This window comes from Venustampulla echinocandica (assembly GCF_003357145.1).
Source record: "Venustampulla echinocandica strain BP 5553 chromosome Unknown scaffold_1, whole genome shotgun sequence".
Lineage (NCBI taxonomy): Eukaryota > Fungi > Ascomycota > Leotiomycetes > Helotiales > Pleuroascaceae > Venustampulla > Venustampulla echinocandica.
The window spans coordinates 2,532,179-2,558,682 of record NW_022474206.1 but is presented as its reverse complement, the minus strand read 5'-3'; the positions used below and the strand labels follow the sequence as shown (position 1 = coordinate 2,558,682).

Sequence of the window (26,504 nt, the reverse complement as noted above, 5' to 3'; positions counted from 1 at the left end):
ACCTTGCCTGATCAGGTCACATACATATCACGTGTCTCATTGGACACGTGCGCTGACTCCACCTCACGCTAACCCGATAAAGCACCGGTGGCCCTACTTCGTACTGGATTTTGATGACTTCGCAAGACGCCCGACCAACTTCAAACATCCATCCGCAGAGCAGTTACAGCCCCGCCTGCCCAGGACACGACTCTTCTTCACCCATCCTGCATATTTTGCGGGTGAAGAACCATAGGAATTTGATACCGTGTCTGGCAGCGTCACCGCGCGTGCACTAATATACACAGGAGCCCAATGCAGGTAGGTTGAGACTGTCAAGATGGGCAAAAGGAAGAAGGCTTTGGCCGCAAAGGCTCAAGGCGGGATTGCATTAAAAGCTGCCCGCCGTGGAAATAAAGAAGATCGACATGCCCGCAAGCTAGTCGTACGAAGAAAACAGAAGCAAAATATTACTGCAGAGGCGTGGGCGGCCCCGGCCCCTTCACATCTTGTAGCCAAGCTGGATGTGCCGAAAGTCAAGTCCAAGTACCAGTCATATTTCGAGTTTGCAGAGAACACCGAGAAGAAAGAAAAAAGGCTCGAATTCCAGGTAAGCTTCTTCATGTTTATTGGTGATGGCTTCTTAACTATTGGAGTAGGTTACCGATAATCCCAAGCCACCACCAGGCTTCGCATTTGTACCTATTGGGGACCCGATATTGACGAAAGGATGCAAAGAACTCTCCCGAGAACGAGATGCTATGATCTTCATTGTTTCGGTAGGAGGAAACTCATTTTCATACACTCATCGCGCTAACTGCGCCAACTCAGGCTTCCAAAGAGGAGAAATCCAAAATTTCCGAACACATCTACCGAACCGGATACCATTTCCGAGAATCCATAGTAGAAGACGCTCGTCAAATCATTGGCGAAACGGTTCTTAGCCGCCCCACGGTTGCTCCTGGCGAGATAGAGCCCATCCCGGAGACGCAAGATGAGATAAACAAACAGGCCGACGCCGCAATCCGAGACTTGTTTCCAAGGATACCGAACACTGACAGACAAATGATCCTTGAGCATGCTTTCAAAAAGGTGAATCCCCCAAACCCTTCTCCCCTCTCCCCACGCGATTTACCTGATGCAATACTAAAGATACCAACAGGGTGCGCTATTCCATGGTGAGCCGACCGTTGGGTTACAAACCGACCTTCCCCTTTCTCGCCGAGTCCAGCTCGCCGTCCTCGCCCATATTAGACACACCCATACAAGATATGACAAGCTCCTCCGTGAGACCACGTGGGTGAACGCTCGAAAGGTAGTCGAGCAGGTATGTCTTGATGTGCTCGTCAAATGGCGTGGAGATGAAGAGACGGGTCGGGACCAAATGGATGAAATTCTTCGTGAAATCGTCATCATTACCGACTCAGAAGAGGAGGATGACAGCAGTTCAGAAGAAGATAGTTCCGAGGAAGACGGTGAAGTAACCTCAATATCCTCCGCAGAAGCTTCTCCTGCTCCAGTATCTCGTAATCAACAACGCGCTGCCCGCCCAGAGAACCATGCTGGAGAGGTCCTTGGTCGGAAACCTATAAATGGGAACGGGGTCGATTCAGGTGCAGTATCTTCACGTACAAGAGCCAAGGTGAATCCAAAAATCCGACAAGAAAGAAGAGCACAACGAGGATTTAAACGCTACCAAGCCGCATGGGACGATGCCCTGCATAGACGACAGAATCCTGCGAGACAATCCAATACACCACACCCTAACACACCGTTCGAAATTATCGCCAATAGGATGCCCCAATCTATGGGTGCATCCCCGCCTCGGGAGGTAGCATACCGCCCATTGCCCGGAGCAAACGTTGTATATAGAGACTCGAGCCCCAATAACCGAGACCAGCGACATAATGGCGCCCATCTCGTCGCACGACCGGTAAGGACGAATAATTTATTACGTCAATAACTATAAGGATGTATACAACTTTGTACATGATGCTAATATGCATAGGATCCATACTATTCACAACATATATCAGCAGCAGAATCCCATATACAGAGGAATGAGGTAATCGTAAGATCACTACCAGAACGGAACATTAACCAAGACCCTTCACTTCACTCTGGCACACCATCCCAGCCTGTCTGGGAGCAAAGACCACCACAAGTTGTGAGAGGATCTTCACACAGGCATGGCCTTCAAGACATGCTTGTGCCTTCCATTGAAACAAGTTCAAGCGATGCCATGCGTCCCTTAGATGAGCGGCGTAACGTCCCCGATCATTTCAATCAATCCCGAGAGCTATATTCTCGGCGGATGATTGAAAATCGGAGACCATCACCACCACGGCGGCAAGTGGTCGTCATTGATGATAGTCCTCCCCAGATTAAGCGTCGGCGCCTGGTCGGAGATGATTCGGGTCGTTTCAGACCTCTCCCATCCAGTGATTATAGCGTTTATGCATCTGCTCCGCCATCTGATTCTCATTTGCTGCCGTCATCATCTATTCAACCAAGAGATTTTCTTGTTCGACGTCCTGCAGTTGAACTGGAATCTAGTCAAGGTTTGTCCAGGAATGCACGTTCTTCCTATACTGCTCCTACGGCGCAAATCCCAATATACGATGCACCAGGACCTGGCAGCCTCGCCCGGCCTTCAGAGCAATTCAGGAGGTCAGATGTACTTGATGCTGGCCAGCGTGAAGGTCCAATCATTATGCGTCACATTGATTCTGCCTCATTTCACCATAACAGCGGGGGTGATGCTGCCTATCGGCGACTCACCGCCGAGAATGTCAGGGACAACCAGAGTGTTAGGATTCGTGAGGATGATCGTGGCTTCCACCAAGTCGGGCCTGACTACCACGGCAACCATACCCAAAGGTTGCGATCTCCCAGCCTCACTGCCTCTGGCAGGCTTTCTCGTACTTATGATGAGGGTCCAAGTCGTCCTGTGATAGACCAAGCTTTCATTCATGATTTTTCTCAGTCTCGGCTTGATGGTCCCGTTCGAGCAACAAATGGTTCTAATGTTCTTCCTGCACGATCTCATCAGGAATTTGAAGGTCAAGGCAACCGTTCACGTGGTTATGAGGATCATCCTGCTAGATCATTCGCAACACTTCCACCCGCTCGAGCAAGGTCTCCTGCAGGATATCTTCAGAGACCCATGTAAGATGTCGTTTAACCCAGGAAGTTAGACTTACTAACGATGCATTTGCTAGATCTAGGCACGACCGTGAAGAGACGGGTCGGCCTATTGTTTATGAAAATCCCCGGTCTCCTGCTCAGATGAATTACGCCCCAGTTGAACAACCTCCCATACTTGTTCGCCAAGGAATAATGCGTCCGCAGGCAGGTGTCGCACCATCACACGCTCGGGTGCCGAGACGCGAACTCGTCATTCTTGAATAACTGTTGTCATCGGTAGAGATTGACAGTAGATGTAACGCTAATGATTCGGTATGCTTTTTTTTGTCGGAGTAAGGACTTGTGGAGTTGGTTGAGAGTGATCCTGTATTGCCCGAGTTTGCCAGTCGCCCTTTTTGGAGAGGATTACGCTCTTGCTGGGCATGATATTTTGTGTGGACAATTAATGTGAGAGCAATTCGGCACGGAGTTATTTCGGGGTTGCAAAGTATGGGTAGTGTTTCCAGGTTAGGAGTATGCCCTGGTTGGATTCCGGGACTAGAGAAGCATTATCGGCGTTGACGGATGGCTCAAACATGCTTTGGGATGATATCACTTGTGTTTTGATGCTTAAGAAGCATTGTTTGGCTGTAGATGAGACAGCCGTGTATAGATGTTACTGTGTAGCTTAATGTAAACTCAAAGTCAATTCCTCCTGTGTACTAAAGCGTATTTGCGCCAACTGAACCCTTGCTATATCCAATGCCAAGCCATGATCACAATATGGTACCGCATTTGCGGTTTCTAGAGGGTGGGGATCATAAGCTCTAATATTCCCATTCCAAAATTTAGCTTTCTAAATATAAATGGTCTACCTCCACTTACATCCCTCTCTCCTTCAGCCTCCTATATTTCCCAGCATCCTTAACGCTAGCCTTCACCTTCCCAAGCGCGGCCTCCCAATCGCACCCCAATATCCTCAACTCTTCCTGTTCAGTCTGTACCCCGCCAACCATCTCCCTCTTAAGCGCCGCCACTGCAGCCGCCTGGTGCAAATTCCCCAAATCGGCCCCAGAATACCCATTACATCTTTCATCCCTTGCCACACCGTCTAACGCTTCGACCTCGTCCGCCCCAGCCGCAGGAAGAGCCTTCTTAAATAGCGCTTTTAGAATCTCTACACGCTCATCTGCTGTTGGTAGGTCGACAAACACAGATGTCCCAAGGCGTCCGGGACGCAGCATTGCGGGGTCAATCATATCTGGCCTATTTGTAGCGGCAACGACATAGATCCCAGCTCTGTTCGACAACCCATCCAATTCCGTAAGCAATGTATTGACAACCTTACTACTGGCCTCGGAGAGGGAGTCTTCCCTCTTAGGAACCAGAGCATCCAGCTCGTCGAAGAAGAGTATGCAAGGTACGCTGGATCTCGCCCGCTCGAATACTTGTCTCACAGCGCGCTCGCTCTCGCCCACGTACTTGTTCAATAGCTCGGGCCCTTTTATGGATATGAAGTTCGCTTTTGACTCGTTGGCTACGGCTTTTGCGAGAAGTGTTTTTCCGCAGCCAGGAGGACCCCAGAGGAGAACGCCAGTGGGGGCGGTTATTCCTACGCGGGCGAAGGACTCGGGGCGCTTGATGGGCTCGACGATGGCCATTTCGAGTTGTTCGCGGACTGAGTGGAGGGCACCGATGTGGGACCATGTTGTGTCTGGGATGGTAGCGAAGCCTTCACGTTTCGCGGATGGCTGGACCTTGGGGACGGCGGCGAGAAAGTCGGTGTATTTAATGTTAAAATCGCCATCTGGGGACGACTCTCCGGCGTGGGCTACTAGTGAGCGCAGGATTAGTAGCGCGGGTGGTGTTGTAGTTGCTGGGGGGTCGTCCAATTCCATGTCTGTGGCGGTTCGTTGCTTTAGAACTGCCATCATCCGTTTCATTGCCTCCGTGCCAGCGACCGAGACAACATCATTTAGATCAGCCCCCACAAACCCAGGCGTCATTTTTGCAAGAGCTCGATAATCGAAATCGTCGTCTAGCGATAACTTCTGAGTGAGTGCTCGTAGAATCTTCTCTCGGGCCTGCTCATTCGGAACTCCCAAATTAATCTCCTTGTTGAACCTCCCTGCCCTTCGGAGTGCTGGATCAAGGCTGTCTGGCCGATTCGTAGCCGCAATGATGATTACTGGCTTCCCACCAGTCTTCTCCAATGCCATTTCGTCCATGCAAGTCAGCATCTGTGCCACTATACGCTTCTCCATTTCTCGTTGAGCACTCTCGCGCTTCCCCATTATAACATCTATCTCGTCAATAAAGACTAGACATGGCGCCATACTTTTAGCCTCTTCAAATATATCTCTAATTTTCTTCTCTGACTCTCCTGACATGCCAGCCACTAGCGAAGGGGCAGAAAGTGGGATAAATGAGACCCCTATTTCTGCTGCAAAGGCATTCGCGATCATAGTCTTTCCACACCCAGGAGGTCCATGGAGTAGCACACCACGCGGAGGTTGTATCCCGGTCCTTATATACGTATCTGGATACAGCATGGGCATGGCGACAAGCTCGTTCAGTTCTTCAATCACGTTCTCTACCCCTCCTAGGTTCTCCAGAGATATGTCGGTTGGTGGCGTCCGATCAACTTCCTTTTGAGCTCGTTCCCCTTTACGTCGTTTTAGCCTAGGTTCGCCATTTGCTTGACGGTCGACTTTGACAGTAGAATCTGTCTCTCTTGTTTGGGTAATTTGCATCGCCACTGTATTGTTTTCTGCTACAGGGGGCGTACCCTCCCTCGGGGTTAAGGTTGCAGGATTCGGCTTCGACCACATGCGTGTGATGCTCTTGTTCATAATATTATGATCCTAAAGAACCATGAGACTGGCGGCCAACATTTCAGCTGGAATAGTGCTAACCTTCAACTTTGGAACATGCTCCTCCTCTATGCCATCGAAATCTCCATCCAGAGACTCGCTATCATCCAGCTCTTGCTCCTTAAGAACAAGCAGAACTCGCTCAATAGAGTCTTCGAGTAGCTTTTTGCTCCGCCGCTTCAAGCTGGAGTTCGAATGCTTTATGTGGTCATAAACAACAGAAACGGTTAGGCGCTTTGAACTGCCATTTTCCAGCTGATGCTGATCATCTGCGAGTTTGCGCACAACTTGGTATATCTATGGAACAAAATACCAATATTAGCAGAGCTCCCCATGTGAATGCCTCTTGAACCAGGAGTGATAATTACTTCTTTATCCAACGCTTGAATAAGCGTCGGTCTTCCACCACGAGAAACCATCATCTCCAGACACGCATGCGACTTGAAGCAAAGAAGGGACAGCAGGCTGCGAAAACAACGTAAATTTGACGTGTAGATATGGGTATTCGGCGGACTTGGAGATACAAGCACAAAAAGAAAAAAGTCCAGGGGCATATCGCTTATCGGCTTATCGGCGGACAAATATGAAACCCTCAGGCAGGAAATGGCGATGTCCGCACCGAGCTGTTTAGCTCTGGAAGTCCCGAAGCTTGAATGCCTGCAGGGCCATGACGACTTCTTTGGAGACTCCCTCCTGCCATCTCATGCCAGCATGATCTCTCTAACACCTCGTACATTTAAACACCGGCAGCCAAAATGGGGAACACAGCAAGTTCCCACAAGATATCGGCTCAGGACAAGTCCGTCTCCTAACTCCCATCCCCAAATCTTGTGGGCCAGTTGCTAACCTATTACCCCTCTGCAGAGCAATCCTGGATATGAAGAACCAGCGCGACAAGCTCCGCCAATACCAACGACGCATAACGGTGCTCACCGACCGAGAAACGGATATAGCTAAAACCATGATTGCAAAGGGCGATAAGCCGAAAGCATTATTGGCATTACGGCGCAAGAAATACCAGGAGTCTTTGCTGGCGAAGACGGATGCGCAGCTGGAGCAGTTGGAGAAGCTGACCAGCAGTGTGGAGTTTGCACTCGTGCAGAAAGATGTTGTGTTTGGGCTACAGCAGGGCACTAATGTGCTGAATGAGATACATAAGGAGATGGGGGGCTTGGAACATGTGGAGAAGCTTATGGGCGAAACGGCGGATGCGGTTGCGTATCAGCAGGTGAGTCAACATGTTTACGCCGTGCCATCACGGATGGAGCTAATGAGTGTATAGGAGGTGAGCGATATGCTAGGTGGGCGAATATCGAATCAAGACGAGGACGAGGTGGAAGATGAACTTGAGGCGCTAGAGGCGGAGGTTACAGGCGTTCCATTGCCCGAAGCCCCTACGACGGAATTGCCAAGGAAGGAAAGGGCGAAAGCTAGGCAAAGGGAAAGAGAAGAGCGGACGGCCATGTTGGCTTAGGGATTGATACTAGCATTGCGAGGCGTTGTGAGCATTATATTCCGCTGGTGACGTAGAGTTTTGATGACGTAGACTTTAGCTGAATACCCAATATTTCACTGCCAAATAAACTCGAAACTTCATGTCCCAACCCAGAAATTGGGGTAGGAAAAAAGGGGAAAGGGTATAAAGGATGTTGCGGTAAAATAGGTCGCCGAGCGAAAAAAGAGAAACCGAAGGCATTAGAATTTTGTATCGATAAGACAAAGGGTTTCTATGTATATCATCAAGGAAAATATATGGAACAGCGATTGTGGAAGAGGAGATATAGTGTATTTTTTGCTACAGCCCTGGCAAACCCAAAAAGCAGGGATGTAAGGGCGTCCCCGAATTCTATCTAACTTAAAGTACAGTGAAACACAGGCGGTCTTTCTTTCGTCAATGTGCTCTTCGCATGCTATGAATACACAGCCCCGTGTATCTTGGGACTTCTCTACTTTGTCTCTTCGCGGAGGAAGCTAGATGGGTATTAGTAAAAATAGCGCGAATGAGGGAAGGGAGGGGAAATAGGAAAACATACGTGATCAAATCATTCCGGTCCTTCTCCTTCTTGAGACCACCGAATGCCATCTTTGTCCCAGGGATGTACTTCTTGGGGTTCTCTAGGTATGTGAACTACATTTCAACATGTCAGTTACTAATGCCACAATGTTGCCGCGCCAATGCTAGATCAACGGGCCTAACGGAGGTGACATACCAAAGTTTCTTGATCCCACGTAATTCCCTTTGCCTTGTTGGCATCGGTGTATGCGAAGCCCTCCACTTGGCCGGTTTGACGGCCGAAAAGACCATGCAAGTTGGGGCCGATCTTGTTTCCCTCGCCCTCCTTTAGGGTATGGCATTGGGCGCACCGGGTCTTGAAGAGGTTGGCACCCTTCTTAACATCTCCTATAATTGTTCAATTGGCGTCAGCAAGTTGTTCCCTGATACTGTAGATGTTTGTTTAGGTCAATGAAAAGGTCTTGGGCGCATCGGACTGGCAGCGCCCAAAAGCCTAGAAACCCCGTCTGCCGCTGCAAGATTATAATCTCTTGCGCAACAGTGAGCGACTTGAAAGAGGCCTTGGAGCTAGGTGAAGTGGTGACGCTGTCCTAATAGGCTGAAGCTGGAGTTCTGGGGGATTGAAGCGACGACCGGATATCCTGGGCGACGACGACTCCCCAGAGCTCAAGATCAGTTCCTAAGAACACCCCTTATATCACTCGAGGTCTCCATCGCCCAGGTTCGAACTACGACCCAGCAAAATCATGGTCGGGGAGTTCAATGGCAAGTTGTATTTTTCATGGTGACGTGACCTTTCCCGAGGCAAAGCAGGAAAATATAACTCAGTGTCAGCTTACCTTCCGAGAATCCCATCTTGACTGATTAGGGGAGTAATTATTGTAAACGTAAAGGCGTGAAAGGGCGACTGGTCGTGTAAAGCGAGGGAGTGGTGGTGAGGCTTTTATTATGGTATGGTACGGTACGGTATGAAGGAGGAAGGGAGAAAAGTTTGGACGGTGCTGGATGTAACGGGAGATTTTAGTTCTCAGGGCCAAGCAGTGAGATGACGGGGGCTTTCTCGCTTTAGCGCACGAGGCAGCGCAAGCCACAGGGAAAAGCCACAAGAGTGGACCGAGTGTGTGCAATACCGCGTCACCGATTGGTGGACGGGCGGCTCGGTTCGGGCAACGCCGGAAGACGCAAAAACTGAGAAGGCACGTGACAGACGGCTTCGGGGTGCTCCGGACATTTTTCGGGTTATCGTTAATACGGTACAGAGGTACTTGGTTGAGGTATTCCTTGGCACGGTGGAAAATGTCTCGCTGGGCTCCTATCACGCTAGCACATGAGGAGGGCAAGCTCAACCTCAAATTACTTAGGTGCTGTACATCAATAGCATCACACCAAAGCAGCAACGCTGCAATGCCTCCCTCTACAGCAGCAATTATTCCCCGCTTCCTCCTCCCACAACGGGGCGCCATTTGGCTGCGGCCTCGAGCAATCCGCCATGCCTCCAGTAAAGCCCAGCCGGGCGCAAAGAAGCCTTCGAAACCTCTAGTCCTAGAAAAACCCGCAAAGTTCAACCCCCCTTCGCATGCTCCACGGAGGTTCAAAGCCGCGCCGCGGTATCCTGGGCCGAAGCTGAGTCAAGCGGAGGAGACCACAATGAAGACGAAGAAGTATCCGCACATGATGCCAGCAGAGGGGACGCTCATGCACTGGTTTATCACTAATAAGACTATACATTTATATATTACTCTTGTAAGTCCCGTCTCGCCTGCTATCTTCCCCCAATTTCAATTTGCCGTAGCTGCGTGGCTTAACAGAAACAATGGACTGATTCAAAACCACCCTCATAGACTACACTGTTCACTCTCGCAGGCACGGTCTGGATCACCAATTTCAAACGCAACTCGCCATTCTCCCACATGCTCCCGCCATATACAGACTTCCTCCTCCACCCTATAGCCTACTCGCGCACCTTCTTCGAGGTCGTGAAGTTGACGGGCGATTACAACACAGCCCAGACGATGGAGCGAAGAAAGGCGAGGGTGGAGGATGTTGCTAAGCGACATGAGTATAGAAAGGCCCATGGGCTTGATAAGGATGAGAGCTTTGGTTCCTGGACGGCAAAGAGCGATGATGAGCTATTGGGACCGGGAATTAAGTTGGGAGACGGGAAAGGGGGGGGGGCAGACGGCGGAGTTGCTATAGAGGGAGCTGCTCAGGAGTTGCAACAGCAGGAGCCGGAGCGAGTTGTCAGGGAGAGGCGCCCTGTGAAGAAGTGGCTGGGTATTTGGTAGTGCTTCATGTCACCGCCATGTAAAAAATATGTAAAAGATGTGCATTGGGAAACCGGGTGGGTATCGCATCGTTAGATTTTTAAGAATCAGCCCAGCTCTACGGCATCGAGGCCGTCTAGCACTTCCTCCGCAACACCACCTCTCTCCAAAACCTTCCTAATCATCTCCGCTATTAACTTCCTCTTTGCACCTCCCCTCGGTGGTTGCCAGACCCCCTCTTCGTGATCCATAGTCTCCCGCTGGCTCACAGCCATCTCCGTCGTACCCACTGTCCCTCCGCCTGTAGCTGTATTAAGCGTATTCGGCACGCCTGGATGTGTCAATCTGCTCGGGGGGTCAATGGTCCTCACAGCCAAAAGCCGTAAATCCCTCACTCTTCCACCCTCAGTATCAACATCCATGTCCCCTGATGCTGATGTTCGTTCTGCGACTGATACTGCTAATGATACTTCCGCGACGGCGAGCTCCTCTTTGCTTGGATCGAAGATGATGTTGTCTTTTACCGTCATGACAAGGAGTGTGACTGGGGGTCTGACCGCATCTAGCGTTTGCTCCGTACGGGGATAGAGGAAGACGGAGGCGTCCCAGTCATCGTCGAACATAGGATCTTCGTCTAGTTCTGACTTGAGTTTCGGAAGACGCGTGGATAGGAGAGCGAGATGGGTGGTAAGTGACAGTAATGGTAGTGGGTAGGATAGAGGTTGCGAGAGGAGGAGAATCTATTGGCAATCGTCAGTTGGCCATGCATTTTGCCTGGGGATGGATAAGAAGCTCACATCAATATATAGCTTCCAATGGAATCTCCTATTGATCCACAACCTCCCTGTAAATCCCCCATCAGCCAGTAGAGCCTCGCTCAACAGCGCTCCCAGGAAAACCGGCATCGAATCATCGTCCCTCATGCCTGGAATCTCAACACTAATCTCCACCCACTCATTCCTCCCTTTCTTTCCCTCTCCATCCTCTTGCCCATTACCTTCTTCGTCGTCGTCATTCCCAGCTTCAATATCAATTTCAGTCCCCGGCGCATAGCTAGGGTGCGATTTTTGCACCTCAGCCTTCACACCCACAACAGCTTCCGTCCCGTCAGCAAAACATATCCGCGCGCTCCCGTTTGTGCCGGGGAGAATATCTGTTTCTGCTATTAAGGGTCGGAATTGCGTAGCTGTGCGACCATCGGGGCGGATGGGTGGTGTTAGAGAGAGGGACGAGTGGAGGTAGGAGAGTTCGGCAGGGGAGAGAAGCACTTGTTGTGTTGCTGATGACGAGGGCGCCATTGTAGCCTATATATAGCCACGCGCTCGTAGAACCCCGGGTCGCTCCTTTTCAATTGTGTTGCGTTGCTGATGTTTGCGGAGCTTTGTGTTTGGGTTTGGATGTCCAAAAAGAGCTTCAACATTTCTTTCGGAATGGTAGAGCGGCCGCATTTTAGCGGCAAGGCTACCACAAGGCTGACGAGCACCAACCTGGATAATATCGGTCCACGATCACTACGTGAGAACTGGTTTCTATTCATCAACACTTACACCACGTCATACCATGTGCTAATATCGGGATGCTAGGCAGCACCTACCTCGTTATCCTGCCGGCCGAGAAGCAAATTTTATTTATCAGCATCACTTCCGGCACTTTCGATGTCGTTCCATAACCCAATTCCCAGTCGGCGCAATGATATGCCAGGCGAGTGAATGTCTCCGACACGTACCATATATGCCATATGACCCAATGGCAACAGCGCCCGAACCCAAAACAAACATTGGCTCTTTGTTGAGTGATTTCAAATACAACATCGGACTATTTCACTATTTGACGGCTCACGTCACTATATCAAAAATCCCCACCTATCCTGAAAACACCACAAATCGTCCTCGAGACCAAATCATATCGAAATGTCGATACTCCTAAAATTACTAGGGAACGTGTATAACAACAAATTTGGTCTCCCACCCATCCCGCCACCCAACACGTTCGCCGGGAAAAATGTCCTCATCACAGGCGCAACGTCTGGTCTCGGTCTTGCAGCCGCCACACACTATGTTAACCTGGGCGCCGCATCGGTAATAATAACGGCGCGCACCCAGGCAAAGGGCCTTTCAGCCAAAGAGACAATCGAAGCGCAAACGAACACTAAAGGAAAAGATATCGTTCAAGTGCGGGAATTGGACATGAGCACATTTGCGGGAGCGAAAGCCTTCGCTGATAAAGTTCGGCAAGAAGTGAAGAAGATTGACATCGTGCTTTTGAATGCAGGGATTTACAACACCAAATTTGTGAAGGGTAACGAGGGATACGAGGAGAGTATCCAGGTCAATGTCCTGAGCACGGCATTATTGGCTCTGTTACTGTTACCTTGGATGAAGGAGGTCGGTGGAGGCGCGGCGCATTTAACTTTCGTGACAAGTGGAAACCATCGAGATGTTCAGATCAACACGCCGAAGTGGCCGCGGGAGAATGTGATTGGGTACTTTAGCAAGGAAGAGAATTGGCCGACGAATCCGGAAATGTATGCGGTGAGCAAGTTGCTGGAACAGTATGCTGTGAATGAGATTGCGAAATTGGGTATTGGAAAGGACGGGAAGTGAGTCTGGCTTTTCTCTGTCGTTTGGTTAGAACTAATCATTATAGGCCGGACGTAATTGTAAACCCTTTGTGTCCAGGTAGGGATGATCCATTAGTTTGCCACATTCCTTGATATATGACGCTTTATGATTCTTTAAGGGATGGTTCAGGGGTTATTTTGATGAGAGACACTGACATAGAATAGGAATGGTGAAAAGCGAGCTGGCTCGGCATCTTAAAACAAACATAATCAAATCCACCGCTATTGATCTGATCATGACCGTTTTGATGAAAACCACCGAAGGTGGAGCTCGCTCGGTTCTCTACGCTACACTGACAACCCCCGAGGAACATGGTAAATACATCACTCACTACCAATCGGATGAGGATTACAAGCTGTAGGTTTTGTTTGTCCACTTGAGGCTTGTTGCTGGAGACTGATCGGTTTGCAGGGCTGTTCAGCATAACGTTCGAAGTCCCGAGGGACAGAAAATGCAGGAACGGGTATGGAAGGAAGTCGTCACTATCTTAGAGGAAAATGTTTCGGAAGTAAAGAGAATTGGGCATCCATTGTAATACTTTGATACTAGTTAGTAATCGGGAAGGTCGTGTTTGGAGGTGGGGGGTTGGCGTGGCGTCCTTGGGAGGGGGTTTTGTACTAGTAATCATGAATTTTATCCAAAATCCGCGATTTCTCTTTCTTGAGCTCTTATTTCTTTAGCTAAAGTAGACAGTCATCTCTTTAGCCACGTCTGGGCCTACTGCAGCCACTAGTTCTGCGATAATACCCTTGATTGATTGGGGGTTGTCGATAGAGCTATCATCCCAACTGATTAGGTCACTCGTCTCCGCTTCTTGCTCTCGAACCCGCAGTTTGATATGATCAAGGTCGACTTCTGTTAAGATTTGGTCCGCGGTAAGAATCCCAGGTATGGACCTGAGGAATATCGGGATATCGGGATCCACGAGGGGTGGACTATTATCAGAATCGGACGCCTCGTCGGTGATTTTATCCGACTCCGTGACCCCGTCCGATAGCTCAATAGACTGGCTTGCCTCTTCTGATCCCTCATGTGGCAACCTGCCATACTTTCCGCTGTCCAGCTTCTTTTTCAGGCTATCATCCAGCAGATCCCAACGATATGAATCTGGATCTAACACGTATTGTGGCGAATAATCACCCTTGTACCTCATTTTCACACAGTTGTGTATATAGAACCCAGCATACCACCACTTGTAGCCCTCCTCTTTCGCCAGTGCAATCTCTCTCAACGCACCCAGTTTCCCAAAGCAATGTTGGTGGACTGATTCATGGTATAAAAAGTAGACCGCGCTGACGCATTGGGGCAGTAGGTCGAGGACGCCTATAGCAATCAGTCTGCCGTCTATTCGATAACATTGATGATATGATCCCAGCCGGCGCTCCTTTCCATCTATCATGGCCGTGCTTCGCGGGAGCGGTGAAGAGCAGAGAAATCCCCGGAAGCCGGGTTTGGTGATTTTATTTGGCGGTTCATGATGAACCAGCCGCTGGTAGTTCTCGAAGACGGCATACTTCTCCTCTGTGAAATTATCTGGCTCGAGAGTAACAACTAAGGTATGGGCGGGTTCTGGTGGAGTCTTCAACCGGTCCTTCTCACTTTCATGGACACGTTCCACCACGCTGAATTCGGTATTACGTTTCTTCGCATCCTCGCGTGACCTTGGATACAGCCTTGCTGCTTCCTTGGTGTACGGGTCCCCCAGGATAAAACTGTTGAACCGGTTCAGGGCCTGCCGTTGGTCTTTGGAGGGGTGGAAGGACTCCGAGTCCAGACGAATAGTATACTGGGGGCAGCAGGAAGCACGCTGATCCGGCTTGTAGAGCAACGACCCCGATCGTCTCCACCCGCGATTGAGAAGAGATTGGTACAGTGCCGTAGTCAACGATGTTGTTGACGCATAGTATGAAAAGCCTGCAACAACAAAAAGTAAATATTAGATTGAAGAGGAACCCCCCCCCCCCAAAAAAATATTTGCGGGTCGGATCGGTCTATAGCCACAGAAAATGTAGGAAACAGCAGAGCAAAAGGCAGGTTTCGAATCCGTGCGACAAGGGGTAGGACATGTTACGTTTTCGAGACTGACCTCCTGCATTATTACGGCAATAGCCGCAGCTGCTATTCTGATAGCCTGTGGGCGCGGTCAGTCATTGTATTCTGTCATCAGGCTGATCCAACCTTCGCACCGGGCCAGCGACTCGTAGTGCGGGGCTAAGCAGACAGCTCGACCGAAACGGAGTGCCCAGGACGTAAGAGGAAGACCGGATAGAGGCAACGCAGAAAGACAAGCGTGGAAAGGGGGTGGGATGAGGATAAGCAGGTGGCTTGTGTAGGGAAAGGTAGGGAAGGTAAGGTAAGGGAAGGTGTATTAGGGTTTCGGGTCGAGGTTCGAATTCGGCTCCGCGACTTGCAGCAGACGACGAGCGAGCCGATGTCTAAATCAACGTCGTCGAGCCGTTTGAACACGGGCCTGGATCATTGGACGAGAATAGATCGAGAGGCATGGGCGGGCAGACAAGGGGACAGACGGGGGGCTTTCTTTTCAGGTACAAAGCACTCACCAATGGGGGAGAGCAGCGACGGAGGGGGCGGCGACGACGGCGTCTGCATGGTGTGGGGAGAGGGAAAGGGAAGGGCGTGGGCGTAGAGTACTCGTAACAGAGTTGCGGCGGCCGAGGAAGAGGAGAGCAGTGGGAGGAAGAAGTAGAACGAATGGTGGGTGTGATGTCGAAGGGGAGAGGGAGAGGTGGAGCGAGGGAGAGAGAATAGGATAAGGGAAGAGAGGTATGTACGAAGTAGTGGTACAGCAGCAGCAGCAGCAGGGCAATAGTGCATTAATTGCAGTCCAGTGCAGTGGTTTCGCCGCCAGTGCCAGGTGTTGTATCGTGTCGTGTCCGCTGCAGCACTACACCACTACACCACTAGTGATGCAGTAATGATGGCCCCAACACGTTAACACGTTCCGGAGAGTCGGGCTGCGGCACCAATCCCAAACTCCAAACTCCAAGCGCCAGACGCCAGACTCCAGACTCCAGGCTCGACGATCCCCGGCTTCACGACGCAAGCAGCGGCTTCAGCGGCGTCGGAAGAAGAGCTGCGTGGGTTTCTGGGGCTTGGAATCCTGGACAACGCTGTTTGGGTAGGGGATTCGAGGGTTGAGAGGAGTCGTAACGAAGTACTTCATACTCCGTAGTAGAAAACCATGCGGCTGCCAATAATAGAGTAGTAGCGAGAGCTCCCTCCCCTCCCCTCCCCTTAAGCAGGTACAGTACCCAGGTAGGTACCTCTTCGGTGGTGTTAATGTGTGGATACTGGACGGCCGCGGAGGGTAGCGGGGCATGGCGAAGCGGTTACAGTTAGTTCTCCGTGCAACCAAAACACCAAAGTCTTTCTTTCTCGTGTGGCCGGTTCTGGCGTGGAGCAGTTCAGCGGTGCGGGGCCTTGGGTGGGAGTGGGCGTTGGGGGTTGGAGTTGGAGTTGGAGTTGGAGTTGGAGTTGCTGTTGGAGTTGGAGTTGGAGCTGGGGCTGAAGCTGAAGCCATGGTACAGAGTAAGGTATCATAGGTAGTCCTCCGTATAGGTACCTCATACAGTACATGTACATGTAGGTAGTTATGGTGCTGTACTGGCCCCGGAGCAAAACGAGATCTGGTGGAGATCCAGGGCAGATCTTCTGATGAACATGCCCGATGGAGTATCGGCCGTTGCAAAAGGAGCAGCAAAACGGTATCAGAAGAAACAACCACCCGCACCCCCACGAGCTATGCACCTGCCTACCTCCCTTACCTTGCCTACTAGGTACGTGCAGTGCAGTACAAAGTACAGCATTCTTATACTGCTTCTGTACAGGTACTGTAACACTACCTCCGAAAAGCTGCGAAGAACTACTTGGCAATACTTAAGGTACCTAGGCACTCCGAAGGCCAGCAGTAGGTACTGTACGCACACGGTGGACGTAACACCACTACGTAGGAGTATCTAAGAATACTTAATGCTAGATGGAAGACTACCTACCCTACCTCCCTTCGTACTACCAGCATGCACCTGCACCTGCACCTGCATCTGCAGCGTGCAGCTCTAGAAGTTCTCCGGATTCATTGATACTCTTGCGCTTCTCCACGACGCCATCCCCATGGACTGACCCCGTGTCTTTGATCCTATTCTGGTCGCTCCAGTCCCGCTGCGAGTAAGCCATAAGCCATAAGCCTTCACGGCAGCTACCTTACCTAGGGATGCGATGGCAACATCCCGCGGGCGTTAGGCTGTTAGCACTTCATTGTGGCGAACTCGAGCCCGCTACTCGCCCTCGTGTCGTGCCCCCATTATTCACCCCATTTCGTTTGCAGCCAGAGTCGCATGAGTGTTCCGGAACAAGTCTGTAGGTCCAAACTCCGCACGTAGGTAGGTTAAGGCACGCGAACACATCCATATATGTTGGAAGGTATATATATATATATAATACCTACAACCCGCTGGGGAACGCTCATTTTCAAGCTGCCAGCAAGACCCAGCAAGACCCAGCAATACACAGTCACAGAGCACGCGACAAAGGAGGCAGAGGCACTAATAAAGAGCCGGTCTGACTCTGGCCCCCCCGAGCAACCCACCAACCCTACAACAGCGCGAGTAGTACCAGCATAAATATTTCCCTGCTCCCGACTCCCTCCCTAGAGTCTCCAGGCGGTGGGCACACACTACCACGCCCTAGGCCCTCTACTACCGCCCGTCTCGTCGCTCGTCGCGCTTGCTCTTCTGCCGTCGAGGTTCCCGCTATCTCTGCCTCTCCGGCATCGACGTTATTATTATAATTATTCTTACTATTCTCCCCCTTCTCCCCTTTCCTCTTCACTCCTCCTCACCACCCACCTTCCTCCCCCAACGCCTGCCTGCGTCGCAGACAGTCCTCCCGCCTGGACCTGGCCTGAGCCTGAGCCCCTCCGTTGATGCCGAATTGTTGCAAACTGATCTGACCCGATCTGATCTGATCTGGTCGAGAAACCGACTTTAAGAGCTGCTCGCCTTCGTCTCCAAAATCGAATCCATTATTCTCGGTGTTCTCGCTGCTTCTCGCCTCCCCTCGCCCCCCGCCAAGCATGACGCCGCCGGAGTCCTGAGGCGACTTGTACCGACCACTTTTCAGCCAAGCGACCTACTAGAGGTCGCGGCTGCGATCTTTTCATTGTCTATGTCCACCATTGTCGGGCATTTCCCCCCCAACGCAGGAGGCGAAGCATCGCCTTCATCTATGGCAAGTCGCTCCATGGAGTCCCGCACCGGCAGGACGAAGCAGCGTAAGTAGCCCCCCTCCACTCCCTGCACGCGGACGTTGCATAAGGCACAAAGTGCAAGGCGAAATGAATGGGTTTCCCTCAAGAGAGAGAGAGAGAGAGAGCAGTCTCCTGGCTCAAATCAGTTCCCCAGGCTGACCTGTTTCCCCGCTCTAGGCTACGGCGACAGCGGCGAGCGACTGGTCGCAGGCGTTGTGCCTCTCAATGCCGCAAAAACACATGTCCTCCTAATCCAATCCACCCGGAGAAATGGATGGGTCCTCCCCAAAGGCGGTTGGGAATCTGACGAGACCTGCACCGAGGCCGCCCAACGCGAGGCGTGGGAGGAGGCCGGAATCATCTGCAAAATCGACTATGACCTCGGCCAGATCACCGAGTCACGGACCCCTAAGCAGATATCAAAAGACTCCCCAAGGGCAGTCTATCAATTCTATCAAGCTACGGTCACTACGGAGCATCAGGAATGGCCCGAGAAGGAGTCGAGGAGTCGACAGTGGGCTACGTACGCTGAGGCGGAGAAAGCGATGACTGGTCGTCCGGAACTAATCGAAGCTCTCAAACGTTCCACCTTGCAGCGGTAGCCACGCGGGCCCGGGTGTTCAAAAATCCTCATACAAGCTGGCGATGTACCACCGTCCCACGAATATATCACAAATTCTGAGACCATCTCTACCAGCGGTTGGATAGGAGCCTTGGATCCCGGGTTCGCAAATTGATTTGAAACATTCGCGGTGAACTCTCGGCCAACTTTGGGAATCAGGTCGTCGTACATAAAAAGTCTAGGTTTACGGGCTTGCTTGCTTGCTTTCTTCCCGCACACATTGTTGTTTGTTCAACTGCACTAGAGAAATCAAGTCGGATCCACCGCCATGCTCTTGGTGACTATGGCTCCATTATTGATCCAACGCAGCTGATTCCCACAAGCGCCAAACTAAATTGCGGAATTTTAAAAAAAAACTCATGCTGCATCTGCATCTGGGACGGCGTTTTCGGCTTGGCTACGTATATACATATATAGATGGAAGGGAGATATCCGATGTATAATTTGAAACCTCGGGGTAATTCTACATATATCGGTCTGATTAAAAAAAAAGGAGCTTCGGGAAAAGACGTTGAGCGTTCGAGCCCTAGCACTATCCTTCGGGAACATAGATTTAGGCACCACTAGTCTCGAGCCACTCTAATAATAATATCTTTCGATTGAATCTGACTATGAAACATAATCTATATATTAATTAGCCTTCGAACTAGTGACTCTGCACGCCGTACTACGTAGACACGCCTTCGATTTCTCTTCTCTGCATTGGAATTTTGCAGGTTCCATTGCCGTTATCTATCAAATCTAGACGTCATATTATCCGAGCTTAATTCACATCGTCAACCTCATCAAGCGTTGACCTCGCAACAAACGGCAGCCACATTACAAGTCTCTACCAACTCCGCGGAATGGATTGGCAGAATCGCTGCTCTCTCCGATAGCAAGCTAATCACTTCATCTCGTCATTGGCATAAGCGCCATATAGGATGGAAAACCTCACGCTCGATGATCCGCCTCCTGCGCAAGCAGCGCCGATGGGCGGGGCTCCAATGCAGCCGCCATTGCCTGGCATGATACCGCCACAGAGTCAGCAATTACCGCCGCAGATGTTCACTACAGCGGCGCAATTGCTAGATCTAACTGATAGTAAGAGCCGACGTCTTTCAAACCTTGAAAACTAAGCTAGAGCTCAGGTTCAAAGCTGCTTTGACCGGACTGTAATGATTCACTGAAGTGGGATTTGCTGATCTGATATTGCCCCTCTGTAGAAAAGCTCATGGTCGCTCTCCGCGACGGCAGAAAACTAATCGGTGTCCTACGAAGTTGGGATCAATTCGGTATCTTCCCTTACCGTGTATCCCTTCCTGTCTCTGTTCCTAACGTCATCTCCAGCAAACCTCGCCCTCCAATCTACTATCGAGCGGATATTCGTCCCGCCATCCAAGACATCATCTTCTACACCTCAACCTGGGCTCTACGCTGATGTCCCCAGAGGCATATTTCTCGTACGGGGCGAGAACGTCCTGCTGCTTGGAGAGATCGATCTAGATAAAGACGACGATCCGCCACCAGGATATGAGTTGGCCGAAATCGAGACGGTGCATAGACTACAGAAGGAAAGGAAAGCACGGGAAGCCAAGAGAGAAAAGGTTGTTAAGAAACGATTAGGCGAATTAGGCTTTGAGGGGGAGAACTTGGGGGAAGCTTTACTTTAAATTACATGATTTACATTTGACGAGGGGATGGGTAGCGGGAGAGGCGAACTTTTACTATGCAGAATATTGTGAAATGCATCAAAGTATCAGTGGGTGGGGGAGAAAACGACGGACGGACGGATGGACGTCAGCGAACTACTATAAGCAGTATTACGCCAGCAGAATATTAAAGCAGCTCCGATGATGCGCCGCTCTTGCTTTGCAAACGAGGGGTGTTTTGAAGTTGGCTTTGAGGCTGGCATAAGTCGAAAGACTTGGGCTGCAGTGAGAGGTAAGTGTTGTGGCATTCTGGTTTTTATGTACTCGATATCTATATGTTTTTTGGATCTCTTTTTGGAGGAGAGGATTCGAAGCAATGACAAATGAAAAGGAGCAGCATGGTGTTAGTGCACCAATCAACAAAAGAAACACGCCATCTCTCAGCCCCAATTACCAGTCGAAGGAGCTTCCTAAGACGCCGTGCACAGCACCGTAATCCCAAGCCCAGCCTTCGTTTCCCATCATTATATATCACACCATAAACGCCCCGACCCGATCCCCCATTATCCCTTCCACAGAATTACCTCTTCCGCATCCCATTATAACACAAGCAACCAAAATTGCATCTCCTCTCTTCATCCTTACGCAGTGGGCGCGGCAGCAGCTTCATCCTCTGGCGCCACATTTTCCTTATCCTCGGCCTCCTTCCTCTCCGCTTCCTCCTTCTCCTCCCTCTCTTTCCTAGCCTTCTCCTTCTCCTCCTTCTCTTTCTTAGCTTTCTCCCTCTCCAGCCGTTTCTTCTCCCTGTTATCCTTCCACACGGATTTCTTCTCTCTCACAACTGAGGGCATCAGCAGTACGGCTCCCATACCCGCTCGTACCTGTTTTCCAAAGCATTGGTCAATAAGTTTGCCTCTATTATTGCAGTCCTGTTATCCCAGCGTCTTCGTTTTATGCACACTTGTGGAATAAACCTCGAGAGGTACGAGAGTTTGGGAGAGTGATGGCAATGAAGGAACTACAAACCCCAGCTCTAAACTGCTTCCCCGCCTCCCCTAAATGCACTTTTGCAGCCTTGGCATCACTCCTCGCAATTGTTGCTTGTCGTCTCGCGCGGTATTCTTGCTCTGCTCTCTGTGCTCGCTGGAAAGCTGTCGAGGCCTCGACGCGGTCGGCCCGAAGGACGAGTCTGTTTGTATGCTACGTCGGCTTTCACACTCAAAAGGCTTGGGAAAGGGGACAACGCACTCAGTGCCAGATGTGCCTGGTCTTTTCCTCTCTGTGGGGATAGGGAGGGGTTTGTCGAGGTTTTCCTTATTCTCTTCTTCTTTTTCTGTAGGCTTTGGCTTGGGTTTGTCCCCGGGCTTAGCTATAGGCTTCCTGGAAGCGCTGCTTGTGAGACGGGCGAGCATGGCGCTTTTGAGTGGACCGAAAACTGTATATCGCAGAAAACCGAGAGGAAAGTATATTTGGATTCCGAGTCTTCTTCCTGGTCAATGGCCAAGGCTAAATAAATTATTAATGAACGAATGAATGCCCCTTTCCAAATCCCACTATAAAACAAAATATATCCAACAAAAAGAGAAAACGAGAGGCAACAGTTGGTACAGAAACGACGGGGATCCCACCGGGTTCATATAAACCCAAAAATACCCTCTCTCTCTCTGCTGTCCATCAAAAAGCGCCTAAAGATTCCCTGTCACATGCCCCTCCTTGCTCGCGAGAAATTATATTTCATGCGTTGATAAATGCATCGCCAGAATTCCCCGGAACCCCTATCCTTGCACTATATGTTTATGCCGTGAAATTGGAGCCGAGTAAATTTGTTTCGCGTAGTTTAGTGTGAGTCATGGGTATATCCGGATTTTCTTTCTGGAAGAATACTAATTTTGGGGTGGAGGGGTTTGGTGTTTTGTACGATGGGGGAGATACGCGTTCGTATGGAGCGGACGTCGCGGTTCGTTTTGGTGTTTTATAGACAGGGAATAGGTTTGGCGGGGTAGGGCCCGGCGAAACAATGATAATTAGGGACCAATCAATGCGGTAATATTATGGAGGATGTGTTTTGTGGTGCGTGTCAAATTTGGCTGGTACTGCTTTTAGGCTTTCATGGGCGACTTGTCCGTTTCAATCCCTAATTGCGATGATGAGTTTATCTGTGTAACTTTTGTTTTCATTATTAATGTCCGCTGACAGAATTATCCAGCTGCAAGGTCGACATGCGCTGTACCTTCAGATAAAGCCTTGATATCATCCTTCGCCGATACCTTTATTTTCTGGCCCGCCAACAGCTTCGTTTGCTCCGCTTCCGCCAACTTTATAGTTGTCGAGTTGGCCTTGAGCTTGTTGATCGTCTCGATATACTCATCGTGAGGAACAGAATCGAATACAATACCTCCGCCTATATTCGGTCAGTGCTAATTTTTGCTTTGTTGTGATGGAGAAAACATACCAGCTTGTAAGTAAGCAACGCCATCCTTCACAACCATCGTCCGTAGCGCAATGCAGGTATCCATCTCGCCTTCCACCTCGTTCCCTTTACTGTCCACACTATCATATCCAAAATATCCGACAGCTCCAGCGTAGACACCTCGCTTTTCTTTTTCTAGTTCCGCAATAAGTTCCATCGCCTTGACTTTCGGTGCCCCTGATACGGTGCCCGCAGGAAAAATCGATCTGAATGCATCGAATCGCGTCTTGTCTTCCCGAAGGACTCCAGACACTTGAGAAACCAAATGTTGCACGTGGCTGAATTTCTGCACCTCCATCAAACGGTCCACCTTCACGGTTGTGGGGTCACACACTCGGTTCACGTCGTTTCTTGCCAGGTCAACAAGCATGACATGCTCAGCTCTATCCTTCAGCGAATTGGCAAGCTCTTGTGCGAGCCTTTCGTCCTCTTCTGGATCCAGTGGTGCCCTCTTAACTGTCCCGGCTATGGGGTGCGTGATGATGCGTCCATTCTCCTTTTTCACAAGAATCTCGGGAGAGGCACCAACTATTTGGAAGTCTTTGCAGTTGATATAGAACAGATATGGCGATGGATTGACAGCCCGTAATTTCCGATATATATTCAAAGGATGGAGCGAAGTAGGACGGGCAAAGCGTTGAGATGGAACAGCTTGGATTATATCACCAGCGATGATATGCTCCTTGAGAGAAGTGACATGTTTCTCGTAGCCAGCTTGGCCGATATTCGAGACGCTTTCCTGATCTTGCTCGATTGGTGGTTGATGAGGAAAGGGGGTATATTCGGACTGCAGAACAGTGACAATCTCATTGATCTTCCCTTGCGCATTTTCATAAATCGACGGAAGTTCGTCGAGATTGCTAGGAACATGGACATATGTTATAACCTTTATAACCTCGAAAAATCGATCGAAGGCGATGATTGTGTCGAAGAGCATAAACAGAGATTCAGGGACCTTGAGCACATCTTGCATTGGCCTTGCAGTCTTGGGCTCAAAATACCGCACACAGTCGTATCCCACATATCCAATGGCGCCTCCTGTCAAGGGTGGCAATGACAACCCCGGTACATCCGCAACTCGGCTCTTCGATAGCTCTACCTTAAGTGCAGGTAATGGATCAACCTCCGGGCCATGTCCCTCGCCGGTTTTCAGTATTTTTCGAGGACTGGCTCCAACAAAGCTGTACCGTCCAACCGTTTCTGAGCTCGCACTCTCGAATAAGAAGGAGAATTCGGATTTGAAGTGGTCGGCGATCTTCAGATATGCCCCGGTTGGTGTGATGACATCGCTAGATATTTGCGCATAGACCGGGACTAGATTTGGAGGATTTGGCTGGCCGGCTGTATTCTGTACTATCTGCCGGACAGTATCCAAGGACGGTTGGAGCTCTTCCTATACTACGATGAGCGATGTTTATGCCACCAATGAGTCACTGTCTGACTTACTGCCATCGTGTCTGGTGCTTAATTTGGAGAATACCTATAGCGCATACATTCAATTCGGGGAGTATGCTTATTCTCTCGTGGGTAGGCCAATGAATAGGAACGCCGATATGTCTGGCAAGGTAAACAAAGACAAAGTTTGTCAAGAAAGGAGCGGTAACAGACAAGTAGACACGGAATAATATATTCCCCTCCGAAAGGTGGCAGTTATCCTCACCGCCCAATTCTGCCGGACAAGGAGGTCACGACAGCGCATCTCGAACCCAAAAAGTCTCCCCACATGAGTTGTATATGGGCTGTTATGGGTCGCCCGCCCTATAGCTAGGGATACATATTGTACAGTACATTGAAGTATTATAATTATCTCTCCACAGCCATGAGTTTGCATCATCTTGGAATCGCCCATTTTCCTGTGCTTCATCGCCAGTTCTCGTCGCCCATCACCAGTCCACGCTCTATCCAGCCCAGTCCGAGGGAAGAAGACCTGACCGAGGATAACAAAGATGTCCTCATCGAAAGACTCCACGATGTGGTGCTGCGGCTATCCAAGGATAATTCTCTTGAGAATACCACAATTGCAGCAATACATCACAAAGTAGACGAGGTTGAGATATTGATGCGCGAGGGAAGTCGTCGAAAGTCACCCAGCTTGAGGAGCGGGAGCTTCGGTAGTGCTCGAGAGGATGATACGTTTTGGGGGCCACGAACACCAACACAGAGTCTCAGAATGCGTCTTCCCGAAATGGTCAAAACCTCGCCGCAATCTATCCGTGATGTAGAAATGACCACTAAAGCTATTCAAATCGCTAGAGATGCTGAGCAGCTGACATCACAACTGTCCAAAGCTATCGCAGAGCTACAGATAAGGAGAGAAGAATCAGATGTGAGTTGGGCTTGATTCGAGCAGGATGCTGCTATCTTCTCAATAGTTCCACAGCTAATATGCCTAGCACATACATGATCTACTCGTAGCACGAGCCGAGAAAGCGGCGGAACGCATCCTCCTACTTGAGTATCGCATAGCTGAAATGTACGTAACCCTACCGCAATTTTTGTCTTGGAAATTTCCTAACAATCAACAGGGAAGATGACTTCGATGCAAATCAATCAGAGCTCAAATTCCTCCGAATTCAATTACAATCCATCGAAGCCCAGTGTTCGCAATATATTCCCCGAGATGCCGACCAAGAGCTGACTGAGAGTATTATGAATTGGAAGGTTGATTGGGAAGATATCGATAGGCGGTCCAAAGCGCGGAGGAAAAAATGCAATGTTTCTGCGGCTCATAAAGATGATACCGAGAGCGTTATAGGCGTTGCCTCAACTAGCCTACTCCCGATACTACGGGCCGTCAGTGATCGGTAGGGGTATCAGATAATTGGAGCTAGAATCGAAAACCAGATTATATGTCCACACGGCTTTCTTTGGTATGTACGGTACCAAAGCTAATTGTGAGTGGATACAGTGGCATTTCTCCGTTAGCCCTAGTGTTAGTGGTGGCGCTTCGTTTATATACCTACCCACCTACCTTAGGTATCTACATATGGACTTTAGCATCTAGGCAGAAATTCCTTTCACTGTGCTAACAGCTGCTACGGCATATCACAAGGCATGGTATGTCGGGCCCGACGGGTTAGTTGTGCGCAGCACTTAGTTGAACGCTACTGGGGATCAATGTTACGGGGAATCCATGCTGTCGTTACCCTCTATGAAGACTCGATTTGTTTCCGAACACGCAGCATCGGAATATACCGAAAATAAAAGAGCCCTCCCCATCCGGGCGGCGTCAATATCCTCGGCTGGCGGCATACTGGGAAATGCGTGGTGAGCTGATAGTGCTCCCCCGATGTGGAGTTCCAAATAGGTACAGTACCGGACATTCAGAAGCCCAAGCTACAGACTGCACTGCAGAATTGTCCTGCCACATTGCTGCTGAGTCTCCGAAGGGTTTCAAATAGCTCCATATGCAGATTGCCGACGAGGGTTATTATTACAGGAATCAGTGTCTTGTACTCTGTGATCCCGCTTACAGTTTTGAACCAGATCAGAGTTCCAAATGCATCATCATTATGGGACAAAATCATGAACGGGCGATGGCTGTGGGCTTGCCGACGGGGTTCCTTTTTGGAAAACAAATGCATACTCCGTACTTCTTCTTCTACTTCTTCCTCGTCTTCTCCTTGTTGTTCTACTTC

At 50.1% G+C, this 26,504-nt stretch overlaps 13 protein-coding genes across 13 annotated transcripts; 7 read left to right on the top strand and 6 right to left on the bottom strand.

Annotated features, from left to right (window-relative positions):
* Window positions 1-319: 319 nt before the first annotated feature.
* Window positions 320-3,390, top strand: BP5553_03368 (uncharacterized protein; the record flags this gene model as incomplete). The annotated part of the gene is made up of 6 exons (XM_032011991.1): window positions 320-589; window positions 639-758; window positions 811-1,071; window positions 1,142-1,912; window positions 1,988-3,147; window positions 3,201-3,390. The coding sequence occupies 6 exons, from the start codon at window positions 320-322 to the stop codon at window positions 3,388-3,390; spliced, it is 2,772 nt and encodes a 923-aa protein (XP_031871684.1).
* Window positions 3,391-3,793: 403 nt separating this feature from the next.
* BP5553_03367 (p-loop containing nucleoside triphosphate hydrolase) lies at window positions 3,794-6,397 on the bottom strand (the record flags this gene model as incomplete). The annotated part of the gene is made up of 4 exons (XM_032011990.1): window positions 3,794-3,932; window positions 3,991-5,969; window positions 6,021-6,275; window positions 6,347-6,397. 4 exons carry the CDS (start codon window positions 6,395-6,397, stop codon window positions 3,794-3,796), a joined length of 2,424 nt encoding a protein of 807 aa, XP_031871683.1.
* A 336-nt stretch (window positions 6,398-6,733) lies between these two features.
* Window positions 6,734-7,452, top strand: BP5553_03366 (putative VPS20 Vaculolar protein sorting (putative); the record flags this gene model as incomplete). The annotated part of the gene is made up of 3 exons (XM_032011989.1): window positions 6,734-6,777; window positions 6,843-7,206; window positions 7,261-7,452. 3 exons carry the CDS (start codon window positions 6,734-6,736, stop codon window positions 7,450-7,452), a joined length of 600 nt encoding a protein of 199 aa, XP_031871682.1.
* Window positions 7,453-7,924: 472 nt separating this feature from the next.
* Window positions 7,925-8,847, bottom strand: BP5553_03365 (Cytochrome c; the record flags this gene model as incomplete). The annotated part of the gene is made up of 4 exons (XM_032011988.1): window positions 7,925-7,949; window positions 8,012-8,106; window positions 8,189-8,379; window positions 8,832-8,847. 4 exons carry the CDS (start codon window positions 8,845-8,847, stop codon window positions 7,925-7,927), a joined length of 327 nt encoding a protein of 108 aa, XP_031871681.1.
* A 549-nt stretch (window positions 8,848-9,396) lies between these two features.
* On the top strand, window positions 9,397-10,277 carry BP5553_03364 (uncharacterized protein; the record flags this gene model as incomplete). Its single annotated transcript, XM_032011987.1, has 2 exons — window positions 9,397-9,735; window positions 9,834-10,277. 2 exons carry the CDS (start codon window positions 9,397-9,399, stop codon window positions 10,275-10,277), a joined length of 783 nt encoding a protein of 260 aa, XP_031871680.1.
* Window positions 10,278-10,363: 86 nt separating this feature from the next.
* Window positions 10,364-11,554, bottom strand: BP5553_03363 (Uncharacterized protein; the record flags this gene model as incomplete). The annotated part of the gene is made up of 2 exons (XM_032011986.1): window positions 10,364-10,996; window positions 11,054-11,554. 2 exons carry the CDS (start codon window positions 11,552-11,554, stop codon window positions 10,364-10,366), a joined length of 1,134 nt encoding a protein of 377 aa, XP_031871679.1.
* A 612-nt stretch (window positions 11,555-12,166) lies between these two features.
* BP5553_03362 (NAD(P)-binding protein) lies at window positions 12,167-13,412 on the top strand (the record flags this gene model as incomplete). Its single annotated transcript, XM_032011985.1, has 4 exons — window positions 12,167-12,855; window positions 12,903-12,934; window positions 13,042-13,234; window positions 13,289-13,412. 4 exons carry the CDS (start codon window positions 12,167-12,169, stop codon window positions 13,410-13,412), a joined length of 1,038 nt encoding a protein of 345 aa, XP_031871678.1.
* A 141-nt stretch (window positions 13,413-13,553) lies between these two features.
* BP5553_03361 (Arginine-tRNA-protein transferas-like protein 1) lies at window positions 13,554-15,487 on the bottom strand (the record flags this gene model as incomplete). The annotated part of the gene is made up of 3 exons (XM_032011984.1): window positions 13,554-14,791; window positions 14,964-15,008; window positions 15,439-15,487. 3 exons carry the CDS (start codon window positions 15,485-15,487, stop codon window positions 13,554-13,556), a joined length of 1,332 nt encoding a protein of 443 aa, XP_031871677.1.
* A 2,574-nt stretch (window positions 15,488-18,061) lies between these two features.
* Window positions 18,062-18,745, top strand: BP5553_03360 (uncharacterized protein; the record flags this gene model as incomplete). The annotated part of the gene is made up of 2 exons (XM_032011983.1): window positions 18,062-18,167; window positions 18,321-18,745. The coding sequence occupies 2 exons, from the start codon at window positions 18,062-18,064 to the stop codon at window positions 18,743-18,745; spliced, it is 531 nt and encodes a 176-aa protein (XP_031871676.1).
* Window positions 18,746-19,688: 943 nt separating this feature from the next.
* Window positions 19,689-20,417, top strand: BP5553_03359 (Uncharacterized protein; the record flags this gene model as incomplete). Its single annotated transcript, XM_032011982.1, has 3 exons — window positions 19,689-19,848; window positions 19,971-20,039; window positions 20,095-20,417. 3 exons carry the CDS (start codon window positions 19,689-19,691, stop codon window positions 20,415-20,417), a joined length of 552 nt encoding a protein of 183 aa, XP_031871675.1.
* A 620-nt stretch (window positions 20,418-21,037) lies between these two features.
* Window positions 21,038-21,808, bottom strand: BP5553_03358 (uncharacterized protein; the record flags this gene model as incomplete). The annotated part of the gene is made up of 3 exons (XM_032011981.1): window positions 21,038-21,237; window positions 21,371-21,585; window positions 21,645-21,808. 3 exons carry the CDS (start codon window positions 21,806-21,808, stop codon window positions 21,038-21,040), a joined length of 579 nt encoding a protein of 192 aa, XP_031871674.1.
* Window positions 21,809-22,594: 786 nt separating this feature from the next.
* BP5553_03357 (ADC synthase) lies at window positions 22,595-24,318 on the bottom strand (the record flags this gene model as incomplete). Its single annotated transcript, XM_032011980.1, has 3 exons — window positions 22,595-22,797; window positions 22,849-24,259; window positions 24,313-24,318. The coding sequence occupies 3 exons, from the start codon at window positions 24,316-24,318 to the stop codon at window positions 22,595-22,597; spliced, it is 1,620 nt and encodes a 539-aa protein (XP_031871673.1).
* A 367-nt stretch (window positions 24,319-24,685) lies between these two features.
* BP5553_03356 (Uncharacterized protein) lies at window positions 24,686-25,674 on the top strand (the record flags this gene model as incomplete). Its single annotated transcript, XM_032011979.1, has 3 exons — window positions 24,686-25,192; window positions 25,260-25,339; window positions 25,392-25,674. 3 exons carry the CDS (start codon window positions 24,686-24,688, stop codon window positions 25,672-25,674), a joined length of 870 nt encoding a protein of 289 aa, XP_031871672.1.
* Between the last annotated feature and the right edge of the window lie 830 nt (window positions 25,675-26,504).